This window comes from Nothobranchius furzeri, chromosome 7 (genome assembly GCF_043380555.1).
Source record: "Nothobranchius furzeri strain GRZ-AD chromosome 7, NfurGRZ-RIMD1, whole genome shotgun sequence".
Classification (NCBI taxonomy): domain Eukaryota; kingdom Metazoa; phylum Chordata; class Actinopteri; order Cyprinodontiformes; family Nothobranchiidae; genus Nothobranchius; species Nothobranchius furzeri.
The window spans coordinates 33,156,907-33,173,340 of NC_091747.1; the positions used below are offsets into that span (position 1 = coordinate 33,156,907).

The 16,434-nt window shown below is 40.1% G+C and overlaps 2 protein-coding genes across 6 annotated transcripts; one reads left to right on the forward strand and one right to left on the reverse strand.

Annotated features, from left to right (window-relative positions):
* Positions 1 to 321: 321 nt before the first annotated feature.
* On the forward strand, positions 322 to 1,969 carry LOC129152197 (uncharacterized). Its single transcript, XM_054735601.2, has 2 exons — positions 322 to 1,290; positions 1,359 to 1,969. Exons 1-2 carry the CDS (start codon positions 982 to 984, stop codon positions 1,866 to 1,868), a joined length of 819 nt encoding a protein of 272 aa, XP_054591576.1. The 5' UTR covers positions 322 to 981; the 3' UTR covers positions 1,869 to 1,969.
* On the reverse strand, positions 1,897 to 4,982 carry LOC139070663 (uncharacterized). Of its 5 annotated transcripts, XM_070553323.1 has the most exons (7): positions 4,560 to 4,980; positions 3,577 to 4,436; positions 3,388 to 3,492; positions 3,059 to 3,252; positions 2,407 to 2,571; positions 2,086 to 2,329; positions 1,897 to 2,010 (listed from the first exon to the last, which is right to left on the reverse strand). In XM_070553323.1, the coding sequence occupies exons 3-7, from the start codon at positions 3,484 to 3,486 to the stop codon at positions 1,993 to 1,995; spliced, it is 720 nt and encodes a 239-aa protein (XP_070409424.1). In that variant the 5' UTR covers positions 3,487 to 3,492; positions 3,577 to 4,436; positions 4,560 to 4,980; the 3' UTR covers positions 1,897 to 1,992. The 5 variants fall into 5 exon arrangements, with proteins under 5 accessions (XP_070409424.1, XP_070409422.1, XP_070409423.1 ...); XM_070553321.1 differs by having other exon boundaries at positions 1,897 to 2,329; positions 4,583 to 4,981; XM_070553322.1 differs by having other exon boundaries at positions 1,897 to 2,329; positions 3,577 to 3,863; positions 4,560 to 4,981.
* Positions 4,983 to 16,434: the final 11,452 nt, after the last annotated feature.

The window sequence follows — 16,434 nt, forward strand, 5'->3', positions numbered from 1 at the left end:
GAATTATCCTCTATTCTTTCTCTAGTTGCTCTGCTCTTGTCTGGGCTGACGTAGCTGACGGTGCGCGCGGCGCGCCTAGCGGCTGTGATGCACATTTTACGCATTTGGAGAGGTGGACTGGATGCTTTGCTTTTACTGGAAGATGGTCCACTTAACGCACGGTTGTAGACTACATATTAATGACAAATGAATGAAAATCAAATTGTGAGTTTTTACTTCATATTTTATAAATAAAAATGACGGGGGAAAACATTTATGATGTCTTTTTAAACGAAAATTTCTAGCGCGACCTGCCTGCTTCACTTAAAGGTGCCTTAGGCAGTTTTGAAATTTTATGCTCGCTATTGCCCCCTCAGGCCAAAGGTGTAACTGCAGCTTCAATAGTAGGCTCGTGCACGAGGCGCGCGTGCTATATGTGCACGCTCCCGAACAAAAACAGCTGCGTCAGCCCCGTACCGGTATAATTTACAGGTTTGCCGGCATGACTTCGACAGAGGTAATAATTGTAAAATATTTAGACCAAATCAATTTGGGCTGCATATTTTCCAGGTTGTGATAGGTGCATGCACAGCAAAGTGAGTTGAGTGAGGAAGCATAATAATACCGATATATGAATACATTATGTATGATGTTGAAAAAAATACTAGTACACAAATTATGCATAAACGTAGGCCCTATTGTAATATTAAAATAATTGCACTGGTAGTTAATAAGCACTTTACTGGTTGCTACTTGACAAGTACAGGCCATTTACTAGAAAAAAAATCATGTGATGGACTGCTACTTTTTTTCTTTTACTAGAGTAAAAATACATAGAGGTACTGCTACTATAACTTGAGTGCACCTTTTGTGTACTCTACCCACCTCTGCTTTTCTTTTGCATCCAGGTAAAGATAGTCTTAGCAACATTATTTTCATCAAATGTAAATACACCATTACCTAAATGTTTTATGGATTATTACAGCGAAGCTTTTGTAAAACATGCATTCCATCACATCAACGTGTAAACCTTATTACTTTTCCTTCAAGGAATCCAGTGCATCTCATTACTCCGAAGTTTCTGAAGAGAGTAGTGATTCTGGAGGGGGCAGAGGGAGAGCAGGCAGAGGAGCAGGCAGAAGAGCAGGAAGAGGAACAAGGAGAGGAGCAGCCAGAGGGAGAAACATATATGAAAGTACAGGCCGGGGGAGAGGCCAGGCTAGAGGAAGAAGAGCTAGAGCTGGACGCATTAGTGAGGAAGACAGAGAACGGGTTGCTCAGATGTCTGCTGACAGAACTGCAGAGTTACAGGTTGGTCATAATGCAGAACACTTCACAATCATAAAGTTTATAAAATAAATGCTGCCTTTCGTTTTCAGGCACAGTTGCAACACCTAAGTATGGATGAAAAAGATGAAGTCCTTCAGATGGTTGTTAGACGTCTGCCAGGAGTGTTACTGGACATTATGGACTATAGACAGGCCACACCAGGACACCCTCCATCAAACCAGGGTCAGCCAGCTTGGTGCACCTGCTCCTACTGCCGAATGATGCCTACAGACCTGGAAAACAAGTGCTGTAGACAGGATCCAGAATGGTGTTTGAGCAGGCGTGCTCATTTTAACCTGTACTGCATGGATGAAGGCATCATGCGTTTGGCTCGGCAGACGTGGAATGACATTTTGGCTCTGCGTGATAGCCAAGACCCTGGATCAGATAATCGGGAGTACCGTTACTGTGCCTATAGACAGTACACTATTTGGCAATATGGACGTCTTGGCGCTGGCAATCGTAGGGTGATTCCTTCCTGCTGTGTTTGGAGGATTAGAGACAAATACCCTGACCACTTTGGGATTTATGTTGGTTATAAAGAAGCCCCCTTCCGCTGAAACAAACATGCAACTCATGACCAACTCAGAAGTTTGACTTACTTTTATTGTTGTTGCAAACTTTTTGTACATATTTACATAAATAAATCTGTAGTGTTCAACTTTGATTGCCATCAGCCTCTGTTTAGGTATCACATAAGTCCTGTAAAAAACAAAAATTACATTTATGTAATTTTCTTCCACAAAAATGGAGAGGAGATTTGGTTATAATCACTACCTGTCCTCTGCGTTGTTGTGTCTGTACCAGTTCAGCTGTAGGAGGAGGGCTGATCCCGGAGAGAGGACCCAGGGCCCTGGGGTCATCAGCCTGAATGCTTCTTCTTTTTGGGAGTCCCCCAGCAGAGCTGAGGCGCTTCTCCAGGATTCTTGTCTGCAGCTCTGGGATGTAGCCGTAGTCTTTGGTCTCCTTTACAGTGTGAACACTGTAACGCTGCGACTTTTTGTTGTAGACTCGTTTGTGTCTAAAAAAATGAATTTAGACATTAGGAAATTATATAAAGGTATTATGAATATATAAAAGCCACCAAGTTTGACTTACGATACTTGGCCTTTAATGTTCACATGCACTGGGCGATGGTTATGGTGGTTGTAGTCTAATGCAGCGAGGAGTGTCCTAGCTTCATAGACACCAAATGAGAATGCAAAGCGTTTCCCGGCGTACATCAAGATGTGATTTTGGAACGACTCCAGCTCAGCAGTGGTCCTGGGGGAAAAAAACAATGTCTGTAGAAGAAATAAATTCTAACTCAGCGCAATATATATACTTTGTGGTAGGTATTACAACATTACAGATACTGGAATCAGGGCAATACCAATCTAATGTCCTCATGTGTGTAGTTTACAGATAACAAGAACCAATACTAAAAATGTAGAAACAGCAGTTTTTTCATCTAAAATATTAATTTTCAGATAAAATTTCATATTAGTGGTTGTTTATTTGTGTTTTACATTTTATCTAAATCTACTTCAATTGTAGCACCAGGCAGAGAAGACAATAAAACCGGTCTTCTGCTTCATTGCATTGTTTGGTGTGGTATAAGTAACTGTTATGGTACTTGTTATTGGAAAGAACTCAGATCCAAGTGCAGAGATTGTATTAGTTAGAAAAAATCTGCATTGTTGTTTTCCTATTTTGTTTTACTGTTAGTAAGACAATAACTTTACATTTCCACCAAATGTCAGTAATTTACCTAAAGGTGAGCAACTTCTCTATATCCTTTAGCCATCGCTGGTTCAGAACAATCCGTGAAAGCGCCACATGTGCAGCAGATCCATGTGGAATGAGCTCTTTGTCTGGGTTCTCCGCCAAAGGAGCATGAAAGCACCTGCCAAAGCCCCATTCATGCTCTCCAGTCACGTGGTGAAGTACAGCCTTCCAGACATCCTAAAAACACACAAAGTAGAAAATACAAACATTTACATCGTGAGTAGAAAAAGATAATGAACCATGGCAGCAAATATAAACAAAAACATTACATTAGTGGACGACTGTATACATGAATACTGTGTTTGTACAAACCATAAACTCTTCTCTGGTGCTTGTGTGCTGACAAGCATACCAAAAATGGTTAACAATGTCCTTGATCCATCCAAGTATAAGCTTTTGACCAGAAATCATTCCAACCTGTTTGAAGGCAAGAAAAACTAGTAATTAAAATAAAGTCTGAACAAGCCAGGATTATTACCATCATAATACATTTTGACATACAGCATGAAGTTTCTTTGTCAGATTTTTTGCGGCGTGCCAGACATCAAGCGAATGGGTAATAGCCTGATCCTTATATCTGCCCCTTTCTGGATCTGGTCAGAAAAAATTAAAAATAGTCTTTTAACAATCTGGTTTCCAATTACCAGTAAAAACTCTGAAGTTTTGTGAAAATCTTACGCATGAGGGCAGCAATTTGTACATGTGCATCAGTCACAATCTCCTTGATGTTCACCTCCTTTGTGAGACTGTCAAATGTCTGTATAAAGGCAGCCTTCTCCATGACCCCACTTTTATAGCCAACCCATCTTTTGTCCACATTGACAACACTGATGATGTCCATGGTGTCTAGATCCATCGTTGTGTATGTACAGCACATTGCTGAGTGACTTTTTTTTTAAGAGATACAGAAAATTGTAAAATAACAATGAAAAGAAATATTTCAACTGATCTTAAAATTAAATTTCAAAAAGCTTGTTCGTTACCTGGAGAGTCCATCCTCCTGTCAGCTAAAAAAGAAACACAGAAATATAAGCATGTAATGAATATGAGCCTTTACAAGTAAACATATTTAGTTACCAAGAGCAACCACGCGGTCTTTTGACTGCAGTTTCTTGATGATGGCATTTCTCTTCTCCTCCCAAAACTGCTGTATTGATTTTAAACAGTAGGTACCCTGGACTGAGTAGAAGGTTTTGGATGTCACCATGCGGATATTCATGAATCTGAACAGGAGAGCGATCTTGGAGGTTGTTCCCTGACAGCAGAATGTTTGTTGACAACATGAAATCTCCTCCTTGCATCCCATATTTCAGCTTTGGCTGGCTGTTCCAACTCCATAATTTATGTCCACGTGGGCAAAACTGTATTAAAATACAAACAAAACCAAAAAAAAGTGGAAATGGCGCTTCACACATATTTCACATTCCTACAGTTGTACTGCTTCCTCATTAACATAAGTGGCAAGCATTAGAACATAAACTCACCCACTCAATTATCAAAGCTGTACCTCTCGGACGTGACTTTACATGAAAAGGAGGATGGCCATCACAATATGTGCCTGTGCTGTGGTCACTGTAGTGGCATTTACTGAGAGGCAGTTGGAGGAAATTGGCCATCTGGAGCAAGCTTTTGCTGTATGCTATGCACGCTTGCTGGTTTATGAGGTCACTTTCAACAAGCACTTGATCGTGTATTGGGAAAACTGGAATGGATGCTGCTGATGGTGCTTCTAAATTCTCTTCAAAATCTGCCTCCACACAATCAGCAATGTCAAATACAGCTTCATCCAGGCCAATGCTAGGAAGTTGGTCAACTTCATCCTGTGAGACACACCTATTGCACAAGATTTTTTTATATATATAATCAGTGAATAGAAAGTGAGAGTGGGGATGTTACTACTTATTTAAAAAATTCAATTATGAAACATACCTTATCGATATTGGAGGTACATAATCTGAGTCATACGGGTCTAAAGCTCCTTCTCCTTCAAACTCTAATCTGGAATTAAATACAGCAGCAAAATATGACAATATATACTGACATATATCATTTCAATGACAATAATTTGTTACTTACAAACTGTTTTCCAAACTATTGGCTCTTTCCTCGTCTAGATAATCCACTATCAGCTCCATCTATTTGATGCTACAAAAACAAACAGAATACATTAATTATGAAAACAGAGGGTATGCATCAAATGATTAAAAACCCTGCATATTTACCTTTCCTCCAACAATTCTACCTCTTGATCTGCTTTTAGAGGTTCAACTCCTGCGATCTGGAAGTCATCCCTGTTGACAAGTACACAGTATTTATTTTATTTGATGTGGAGAACAATTATCTGACATATGAGTTGCATTTTGTTTACAAGTGAACTTACCTATCAGATTCCCCTGCAGTTACTGAACTGGGGCGACAAGGACCTGCAAACACTGCTGTAGATGGCCCACGTGGTGTTGATGTAAGTGGTCCCTTTGATGAAGCGTGCTTCTCATAACTAAAAAAGTAAAGCAACTTTTAATACTCCAGTCATGTGTACACGTTAACAATTGAGATTCTGTTATATAAACAACAGATTTGATTAGCGACGCAGTTTTACAAAGTTTAGACTTCTTTTACACAATTCTAGTACATTACACTAACAATATACTGTAATTTCCAGCCTAAAAGCCACTATTATTTCCCTGTGCTTTGAAGCCTGCAGCAAATATCATGGTGCGGCTCTAAACTTGCAGGCACGTTCACCCGTGTTTAAAATTCGTTTTTGTGAATTAAAACAACAACGAAAAAATTCCGTGTAGCGTCTTTCTGTCTAATTATCTTGTGTTATGGCCAAACATGCGCTGTGCGCCAGCTTGTATTTGGGTGCTGGTGTGTAGAAAACACTTTTTTTTTTTTTTGCTGATGCGGCTGGAAATAGGTAATCTGATGTGTAGACGCTAGACAAGCAGCCTATAAATGTTATGATATACGGAAACCCCCCAGCTTACTTTGAAAGCATCCACAGCCCTTTCCCCACACGTGTTTAGTAATAATTTCTTACCTTTTCAGCAAAAATGATGCCAGCTGCGGGTGTGTTTTCATCCTGAGAGACTTTCTCAGCATTTTCCACTCCTCAAATGCTGGACCGATATTTATCCTCGTTCGTTGCCTTCGGCGATCATACTCGAGTTTTGCCCGTTTACCTGCGCTGGAATACACTCTTCTTGGTTTCTTTGACTTGTTTGGGGTCTGGGCTGGAGTTCCGCTAGTGCTTGAAGCAGCTCTCTTCTTGTTCTTTGCTGAATCCATGCTAGCTAAACCACCTCTCGCTCTGCCGCTAAGCTATCGCTAGTAATCAAACGCTGCGGGGATAGGCCTGAGCGTGAACGCGCATGACGTCATCACGCATTACGCTGCCTCTGGAAGACCCGGGGGAAGCCTGCCTGCTGGACCCGAGCAAAATCTTATTTTTGATTTTAAAGACCTATAGAGACAATCACAGTAAAATGCCAGGGCTCATTCTACAGAACCAGGGCATTGCAGGAGAATGTTTTAAGAAGAAATGTTTTATTTCTATACATGTTCTGGCTGTAAAACTTGCCTATAGTCCCTTTAAGTCACTGCTATTAAGGTTTGTCCAAAATTACCGTGGGAAATGGGTAATAATGGCTCTTTGATGGGAACAGGTTGCCGACCCCTGGTATAAGATCTGAGCTGGTAAAACAAAAATCCTCATCAGCAGGCTTTTTTGAAAGTGGGGGGGACACAGTTGCCAATCACAAATTTTGCCGGGGACATGTCCCCGGCGTCCCCGGTTAAAATGACACCTATGCTCGAGGTGCAGCAGTTTGTGTACAGGGAGAAGAGCAGAGGAGAAAGTACACAGCCCTGTGGAGATCCTGTGCTAATTGTCTGAGTGGTGGAAACATTCTTCCCCAGCCGCACACACTGCCTACGGTTCGTCAGGAAGTCAGTGATCCACCTGCAGGTGGAATTGGGTACGTTGAGCATGGAGAGCTTGTCCTGGAGCAGAGCAGGGAGGATGGTGTTGAACGCAGAGCTGAAATCCACAAACAGGATCCTAGCGTAGGTTCCCGGGGAGTCCAGGTGCTGCAGGATGAAGTGGAGGGCCAGGTTGATGGCGTCGTCTACAGACCTGTTGGCTCTGTATGCGAACTGCAGAGGGTCCTGGAGGGTGGAGGTGAATATTGTAATAACTGGGGTGTAGTTTATAATACTATAAATATTGCCTTATGGGGTATCATTTTTTTTCAGGACAACCTGGACTATCTGAATTAATGCTTATTTCATTAATTTGGCAATAATGTACATGCATTTTGGATCTTAAATCACACAAAAACATGAAATCCAAGTTGGAAAAAAGTTCTTTTTTTTACTGTAAATCCTGTAAACATTTATAATGAATCTTTTTTTATAATCTAGAATGCCAGTGTATTTAAAAAAAAACATAAAAATATAGCAAACAACACGATTTCATAAAACTATTAGCAGAAAAATTAAATAAACTTTACAATCGTGCTTGTACAACTATTTACACTGGTCCAAAAAGATACCAAAAAAATTAAAGATTGTGCCAAAATAAATTACAATGTTGTTAATTATTTAGCAGTATTTGAACAAATGTTTACAAATATTTACAAAAGGATAAGGGGTTTTCTCCTCAATAATATGAGGATTATTTGTGCCACTCAAAGAAGCAGTTTCTGCCCACCACAATGCAGAGGGGCAACATCGCAGGCCTGGCACTTCCATGGGGTGTTTATTTGTCAAGGAGGCAGTATTTACATTTTAGTCTGCCTTTGGTGTATGTTAGGGCAACATCTGTGGCTTTGGAAATGGGCACAGGAACATAATCAGCTTTCCTGCTTTGGGGAGTACCCGCCTTGCTCATGTCAAAAAGCTGACACATTAGCTCCACCATGAAGTCTTTGTGTGTCATGGCCTGCTCCTGTTTGGCACTGCACAGCTCATGGTGCAAGATGAAGGTCCGGTTCATGAGGAGTCACTGGCTGGAGCGGACCCGACTTTAATACGTCATCCCAAAATAGAAGCTAATATCTTAATTTGACCTTGAATGAAAAATGTTGTTATAAAACCTCTTAAAAGTTTTTATCACAGAGGAGGCAGTGCTCATTTTTGCCCTCAGTCTGACGGCACGCCGGAGTTTGCGCAGCGTGCGCGCTTATTGAATCTGTGTGTGTGTGTGTGTGTGTGCACGCGACACAGCTCCATGGAGCTTGGTTTATGCTTGACGCATTCACTTTCCGCTTGGTGATGCGGCTCGCGGATGGAGCGCGCTTCACAACTTGCAGCGTTTAAGTCACCGCGTCTCGTTATTGGCGCTATTTAAACCAATGTTGTAAAATTACTTCTGCCCAGCCCAGATGTGCTCACTTGTGCACCCGTGAGCCGTGGTTCCGCTGGAACGCGTCTGACCTCTGACAGACGCACTCTGAACTTCAGATCTACAGCGCGCTGTTAATAGCCTGAATGGGAATCATTTCTTGATTTATTTTGTTACATCCACAATGTTCTGTGTGTGAGGTTTACAATGTCAGAACACTTGCCTGAGACAGGTGTTAATTACAATCTGCCAGAATGACTCACCTTCAAATTCCTCCAACACCGTTAAAAATGATCAAATACGGAACATATCGGCGTGCACAGGCCAGAGTGCTGAAGCTCGGCGCATTATTATTATGAAGCTAGGGCACATGTGGAGGACACAAGCGCAAAAATATACTGGTTTTCAATTACATTTATTGTGCCCACTTACTTTTTCTTAGGCCCACCCACAAATGAGTTTCTGGCTACGCTAATCATGACATCTGACAGACTTCTCTGAGCTCCGCAGCCATTACAATTTTCAACTCGCGCACCCCCTAGCGGCAGCTCGCGCACCCCCGGGGGTGCGCGCACCACACTTTGGGAATCCCTGTTCTACATCTTCCTCAGGATCTCTAATGTGGATGTTCCAAAATATTGAACGGAACCTGTCTCTTGACGTGAGTTTGTTTGGAAGGGGCACAGACAAAACATTGTTTTGTTTCCAATAGTCCTGGATACTGGGCAGCTACACTAATAACATACAGTGGGGCAAAAAAGTATTTAGTCAGCCACCGATTGTGCAAGTTCTCCCACTTAAAATGATGACAGAGGTCAGTAATTTACATCATAGGTACACTTCAACTGTGAGAGACAGAATGTGAAAAAAATCCATGAATTCACATGGCAGGATTTTTAAAGAATTTATTTGTAAATCAGTGTGGAAAATAAGTATTTGGTCACTTCAAACAAGGAAAATCTCTGGCTCTCACAGACCTGTAACGTCTTCTTTAAGAAGCTTTTCTGTCCTCCACTCGTTACCTGTATTAATGGCACCTGTTTGAGGCTGTGGACAGGTGTCTTTTATACAGATAATGAGTTCAAACAGTCAGACTCCAAACTCCACTATGGCCAAGACCAAAGATCTTTCGAAGGACACCAGGAAAAGAATTGTGTGTATATATATATATATATATATATATATATATATATATATATATATATATATACACACACACACACGCACACACACACACACACACACACACTCAACAAAAATATAAACGCAACATTTCTGCTCTGATTTGTCAAAAGATCTAAAATTCTTTCCAGATACACAATATTGGCTAAATTAAAAAATTTACTACGCAGCCGAGTCTCAGTCATTAAAATTAATATTTTGCTACGGGTAAACTTCATCAGCTCGATGATCTCACTACCTCCTCCCCGGCAATATTGGGTCAAACTACAAACGGCTATCATGAAATATGTTTGGAATGGCAAAAGACCTCGGATTAAGATTCAGACGATGCAGCGTGAAAGGAAAGATGGAGGACTATCTCTCCCAGACTTTAAATTGTACAATTGGGCTTTCACGGTTAGACCACGGTTGGTCTGGTTCCAACCGGATGTTAAAGTGTCCTGGCGGGAGTTGGAAGAAAGCTTGGTGAGCCCCCATTCTCATCATCAAATCTTACATCTGTACCCAATGGGCTCCCGATCAAGTTCTTATGGCCAGATTATCACATATCTGCTAAAGGTCTGGGAGATTGCTGGGAAGCTTTGTGGTGGGCTCTTCCCATGGGATCCTGGGATCCCACTTTTTGGTAACAAAAGACTGCAAATAGATAAGCAACCACTGAGATGTGTGGCCTGGGAGGAAAGGGGAATTTCAGTTTTTGGAGACATATTCGGAGCTGATGGGCTATTGTCTTTTGCTGAGCTCTGTGCTAAGTTCAATCTTCCTCGCACAACATTTTACTTTTATCTACAATTACGTTCGGTCCTCAAAGCGCTTGGGGCTCCCCTGCAGGGGTCATTGTTGCCCTCTCTAAAACTATTATGCACACAAACAAAAGTGGTTGGCTATGCGTCCAAGCTCTACAAAGTTTTATCACATTCCCTTTACAGACCTTTGGCATTGGCATCCCTATGGAAGGCAGATTTTAGTGATCTTAATCCTGATTTAGATTGGTGCAGGCTATGGGAGGGTGTTGGCCTGTTTTCAGAAATCCTGACCACCAACAAATCCAATACATTTTTATACACCGGCTTTATCTTACTCCTAAAAAATTGCATTCGATGAAAATTATTAGAGATCCCAATTGCAAACTCTGTGATTTGGATCAAGTTGACATGTTTTAACACATGTTTTGTGAGTGCCCCCCAGTCATGGATTTCTGGAGACAGGTCGCAGGTAGGCTGTCTGCCTTGTTGGGTTGCTCGGTGCCATGCTTGGCGGGGGTACTCATCCTAAATGATTTTTCACAAATAAAGCTGAAAGTGGTGGTGCAGAGGGTGCTGTTGGCCGGGCTTACGGCAGCAAAGAAAATGGTGGCTATACGTTGGAAACCACCACATTGCCTCTCCGTGTATGCCGGGACGACATTGTTTTTGGACATAGCATATTTGGAACTTTCTGTAGCAAGAGTGCACAGGCCTGGGAGCGCTACAGTTGAGGCCTGGGGAACTGTTATCGATCACCTCCGGACAAATTGTGAGTCAGTGTGCAGCAACTGAGGCTCTGGACTGATTTCTTCTTTTTTTTCGGGGGGGGGGGGGGGGGGTGTTTGTCCCATATTTCTGTTTGCTTGAATAAGTGGGTGCAGCTATTAATGTATCTTTAAATAAGCGGGTTGTGTCATGTCATGCTTGTGATGGGGACAGACGAATATATGTGCATATTATTTTTTGTTTTGTGGTTCTGATTTAAAGGAAAATAAAATAAGTTGATAAAAAAAGTCAACGCGTTGTTTATTTAATGAGCATTTTATTTTTAATCTTGCAAGCTGTGTCACATTCGGCGGGTGCTTCGTGTCTTCCTGCTCAATACACATGTGCAATAGTCACCATCCAGGTCAGTTGCTGCTCTAAGCTCTGAGGTACATGCACAGTAGTGGCCTTCCAGATCAGCCTTCGTCACCGGAGAAAGAAGACGTGGCAAGTCAGCAATGTAGCTCAAAAGTTTGGGAGCAATTTACACAGACAAAAGAAAGGCACGTAGAGTGCAAAGTCTGCAAAGTGAAACTCCTTTTACGGGAGCACATCGGCGACACACAAGCACCTTCAAAGGAAGCACGTCATGGTGGGAAACATTATTGGATGGCACATAACTGATCACACTTCAAACTAGAAGCTAATGATGAGTATATTAGAGCATCCTGGTGCAATAAGCTATACTTTTATGAACGACACGATTAGTCAAGTACTAGTAAATTATTAAAATTGTCGTTTGTGGCAGCCCTACTGCTGAACATAGATGGATATATTTACATGTTATTTAGACTAGGGTGAGTGATATTAATACAAACCTAAATTGTGAAATGTAAGTGAAATTTTGTCCCATAAAATATGTATTAACTAGAAATATTAGCTGGGAAAGAAAGAGAAAGAACTAGACAACCAGTTTAATATGTATTATTTTATAATTTTGTTTTATTTTCATATTTTTAACTGCAAACTAAAATTTTGTTTCACTTGAAATGTCGTCAAATATTAGATTAATCAATGGACGATTCAATAGAATGAAAAACTAAAATATTCTATAGCTGCAGCCCTACCATATACCCCAATAAACAAAACAAATTGGTTTTTTTTTACACAATTTTAAATTTATTCTAGGAACTACTAGATTTAACCTGCAATATGCACTTGAGACTTAATGAATGAAGGTTTCTTATAAAAAGGTATTGCGATGGAGTCATTTCACTGTGAAACGGTTTAATTGATTTTATAATACAAATTTGTCCATACAAAATGGAAAGTCAATAACCAATGTAATGGACATTATCTAAACAGGAGCAAAATTCACACAAAATTCTGGATTAGGATTTACACATTGGATGTATCCTCAGTGATTTGGTTCAATTATACAAAATGTGTTTTTAATAGCTCAACAACTGATTAAACCAAACTACACTCATGTGACCAAATATAGAGTGTTATAACTTACCATAAAAGGTGAACTGTGCTAGTGCCACTTGGAAGCTCTGCACATGATAAAAAATTCATTATAAATACCAACACAGCTATTACTAATTAAGCAAACAACTGGTGGAGGAGATATAAAAAAAGATGTTAATGTCACAAAATCAAATAGACTGACAGAAAAAGTGCAATATAAGTACTAATAATGGGGGGAAGATGGTGGGAGCCATTAAAATATACCTTTTCAACATGTTTTAATGTGACTAGGCAGTGATTTAACAATAATGTATTTGATTAGACACAAAGAAAGGAGCATTCTTCGACTCACCTGTGTTTACAGTCTCCACTGGAAATTACTTGCAGTCTTATTTTTTTTCCTGTCTTAGCAACTTCAGCCTTGGAAGAAGAAAAAAAACATTTAAAAGACTAGAGATTTTTTCAGCACACTCAATACACAACAACCTTGCTCTATTTCAATCTGGGTATTAGTTTTAATCGTGGTGGATAGAAGTTGCCCCTGCTAATAACTACGTCAGTTTGGTACATACACGTTGCTAACAAGAGATAAAAAAAACGCCGGACAATTAGGCTGCTGTTGCAAAATGGTAAATTTTCTATCCAAAGCCATCATCAAAATATCGCTATGACATTTTGTTTGTACTTAACTATTTTTAAGACTTAGTTTTAAATGGTTAAAACTGTAAGACTGACGTGTTTTAAAACAAGCGCGAACAATAGCGAACATGAATTCACTACCTCGAAAAGACGTTTTTGGCTGCCTGCAACATACTGATAAACTTGCAATTTTACAAAAAGTTATGAAATTTTGTTTATAAAAAGTAACGAAGGTTGTGTTTTACTTACAAGTTACCCCAAACGTGCTCACCAGTCGCTCCGCTCGCGAAGGGCAGCCACGTTGAACAGATTTTTCTGGAACGTCTTTCACGCTACAGAGAAAACGTCATGACGTAGTTGACGTATGAATGCGTAGCTTGAGAAAAAAAAAACATTTACACAAAAGTAATAATTAATGAAGCATCATTACTCTCAACTTTTGAGCCATGTACAATTATAACTGTTTAAATTGTTAAGAGAACAGAAAAGTTTTAAGTTCTTTAAACTTCATGAGAAATTTCAATTGATATGTCCACAAACTTTATAAGTAAGGTTGACTGTTGGTGTTTTGTAGCGTAATGGTTGTTGGCTCTTTTATGAAAGATGAACCATTCTACATAATAATCTGGAATATTAATTTTAACAAATTAATAACCAAATTTTATAGAGATAAGAAGACTCAAAGATTGTTTTCATCGATAAACTGACGATCATATCCGTTAGTCTGTGTTTCAGTTCAATGAAAAGGCGAGTTTAAATTTTAAGAGGTTTATTTCTTCAATTTAAACTAACGATTTGAAATGACAATCATAGGAAAAACAATCAACATTGGCAACCTTGTTGGACAATCTTTAACAGTTGATATTTTAAACTTGCTCAAATAGACCTTGTGTTGGATGTGCTAAGATTGAGAATGATGGAATTATGAATGCATGCATGCAGGTGTTTGAGATTGCTTCAGGGAGAGAAAAGGTGAACTGAGTGAAAAATGATGTTTTGCAATTAAACTTTAGTTCTTATTAGAAAAACAGCATCAGAACGCTATCTGTCGTGTTCTGCCTCACCGCACTTAGGACCCTCTTTTAGATCCGGACCTCAAAGGAGGATGTTTCTCCAGATGACACCTTGGCTGACAGAGAAGACGAAGGTGTGCGACGGTCCAGTCCAGAGTTGACCTCGGTACACGTTGCTGAAGCGTTTAGGCAGATGTGCTTTCTCAAGTTTAAATTAACTCAGAAATCAAAAGACTCTGGGACAAGTCTGCGTTAGCTGGTTGCATTTCAGCTATTCTGTCTGGCTTGACAGAAATGGCGTGGAGGTAGAAAAGGAGCCGGCAGGGCTCCTTTCCCCGTGGCATTCGTTCCGCACTTCCGCTCTCTTCCGTTCTCTCTCTCGTTCTGCCTAACTTACCGAAACCACTTCTCTTCCCAAAGCAAACTTGTTGTGCGTCAGAGCAAATGTGTTTTGGAGTTACTGTGGCGTCGGACCTGTATGAGCATGTGTGAAGGTCATTGCTAAACATCTTCAAAAACATTATTTAATTAAGTATACTGATTCATTATAGTTCATTATGATTACCCAAAGCATAATAATCATTCATTTGATTAAAATACATTTATAATGAGCAAAGTGATCAAATGGTTATTTAGCATTAATAAACAAAGAAAGCTTAAGACTGTTTTATTATGACTAGACTGAGTGAAGTCCTTCTTCTGGAGATGCAGGTGTTCTCGGTGTTGTGGAGTCCTTCAGACTTGCTGGCAGCTTAGGTCTTAATCTGTGGGTGAAGGTGCTGCGTGACCCAGCTTTGACCCAGCCGGGCAAATACGACCTTTGGCACAGAAACCCATACTTCCTCACGTTACACAGTGTAGAGACTTTTAAACCAGTCAGAACATCCTGTATCAAGAAGGTGTGTTTCTGAGTTGTCTGGGTAACATCTCCAAAGCTGTCAGCCTCAAAACATTAAAACTGGATCATCCTGAGTGATTCGATAGTTCTAGAGAATTGCTCAGACTGGCCATCTGTAGCAAAACCTCTTTAACCATCAAAGATTTTGACACGTCGTCAAAACCTTTTTTTGCACCTGCAAAGCTGATGAGCAAACAGTTCCTGCAGCAACAAAGCTGATATTGTTTGACACCTTAAGAGTCCGCCAGATGCACGGTTCCATCCAGCTGTCGTGACCCGAGACATTTCTGGACTGAAACTACAGACCTCCGATGCCAGAGGTCAGCCGACCCCTGCGACTTTCGGATCCACCAAGAGGGTCTCTCAAAAACGGGTGAAGTAGACATGATAGATTGCGTTTGATGTTCTTCTGATGATAACAACTTTATAGCTTAGAACAAACCAAACATTTTTCACCAGAACTCAGCTTATTTTGATAAGGAACCTGTGACTGACATCGCATTCACACATAGGTTCCTTCATCACGTTTGGTTACATCCATTCACATTAAATGCTTAGTTAATTAGTCATGCTTTAAATTGTTTGCAAAATAAATTCTTACTTTTATAAACCTGACTTTCTTGAAGTAACACAAAATGTGGTTGATCACTGAAAAAGCAAAGAACCTAGATCTTCTTAATTAAATCCTACAATCTTCTGACTAATTACAATAAAGACCTTGCAGGTTAATATTTGATATTTACATAGAATATTACATCTTCCTGGTCATAACAAAAATCATCGATTTGCCAGGGTTTCTGCAGGTTTAAAGGAGCCAAATTTAAGACTTTTTAAGACCTTTTTTAAGGCCACTTTGACCAAATTTAAGCTATTTTTTAAAATTTCATTTAAGCTATAATTTCCAGCTATTGCATGGAACCGGTGCTAACCACGTCGCAAACGTGGGATTAGCCATCCAGTTACCATTAAACCTACACTTCCCCATGGTGCAAGCTCCCACTAGCTTAACCAGCTAATGTGTTCATCTAAAAATAGCCCCCTTTCACAACCAACTGAATGTGTACGGTTCCGCTTACGCCAACATCGTACACAAAAACGCTGAACACTAACTACAAATTCACGAAAATTTTATAGAAATAAAAATATCTTGTTTATTGGGTGTTTGGTCATTTAAGACCTTGGAAACTGCATTTAAGGATTATTTGTCATTTTTAAGGATTTTTAAGGCCTTAAATTTGGAAAAGCAAATTTAAGACTTTTTAAGGACCCGCGGAAACCCTGTTTGCCTACGCTACATTTAATGACAGAACCAGCCAGTCTTATTCTTATCCATTTACACTTTGTGGTAATTCTCTCATC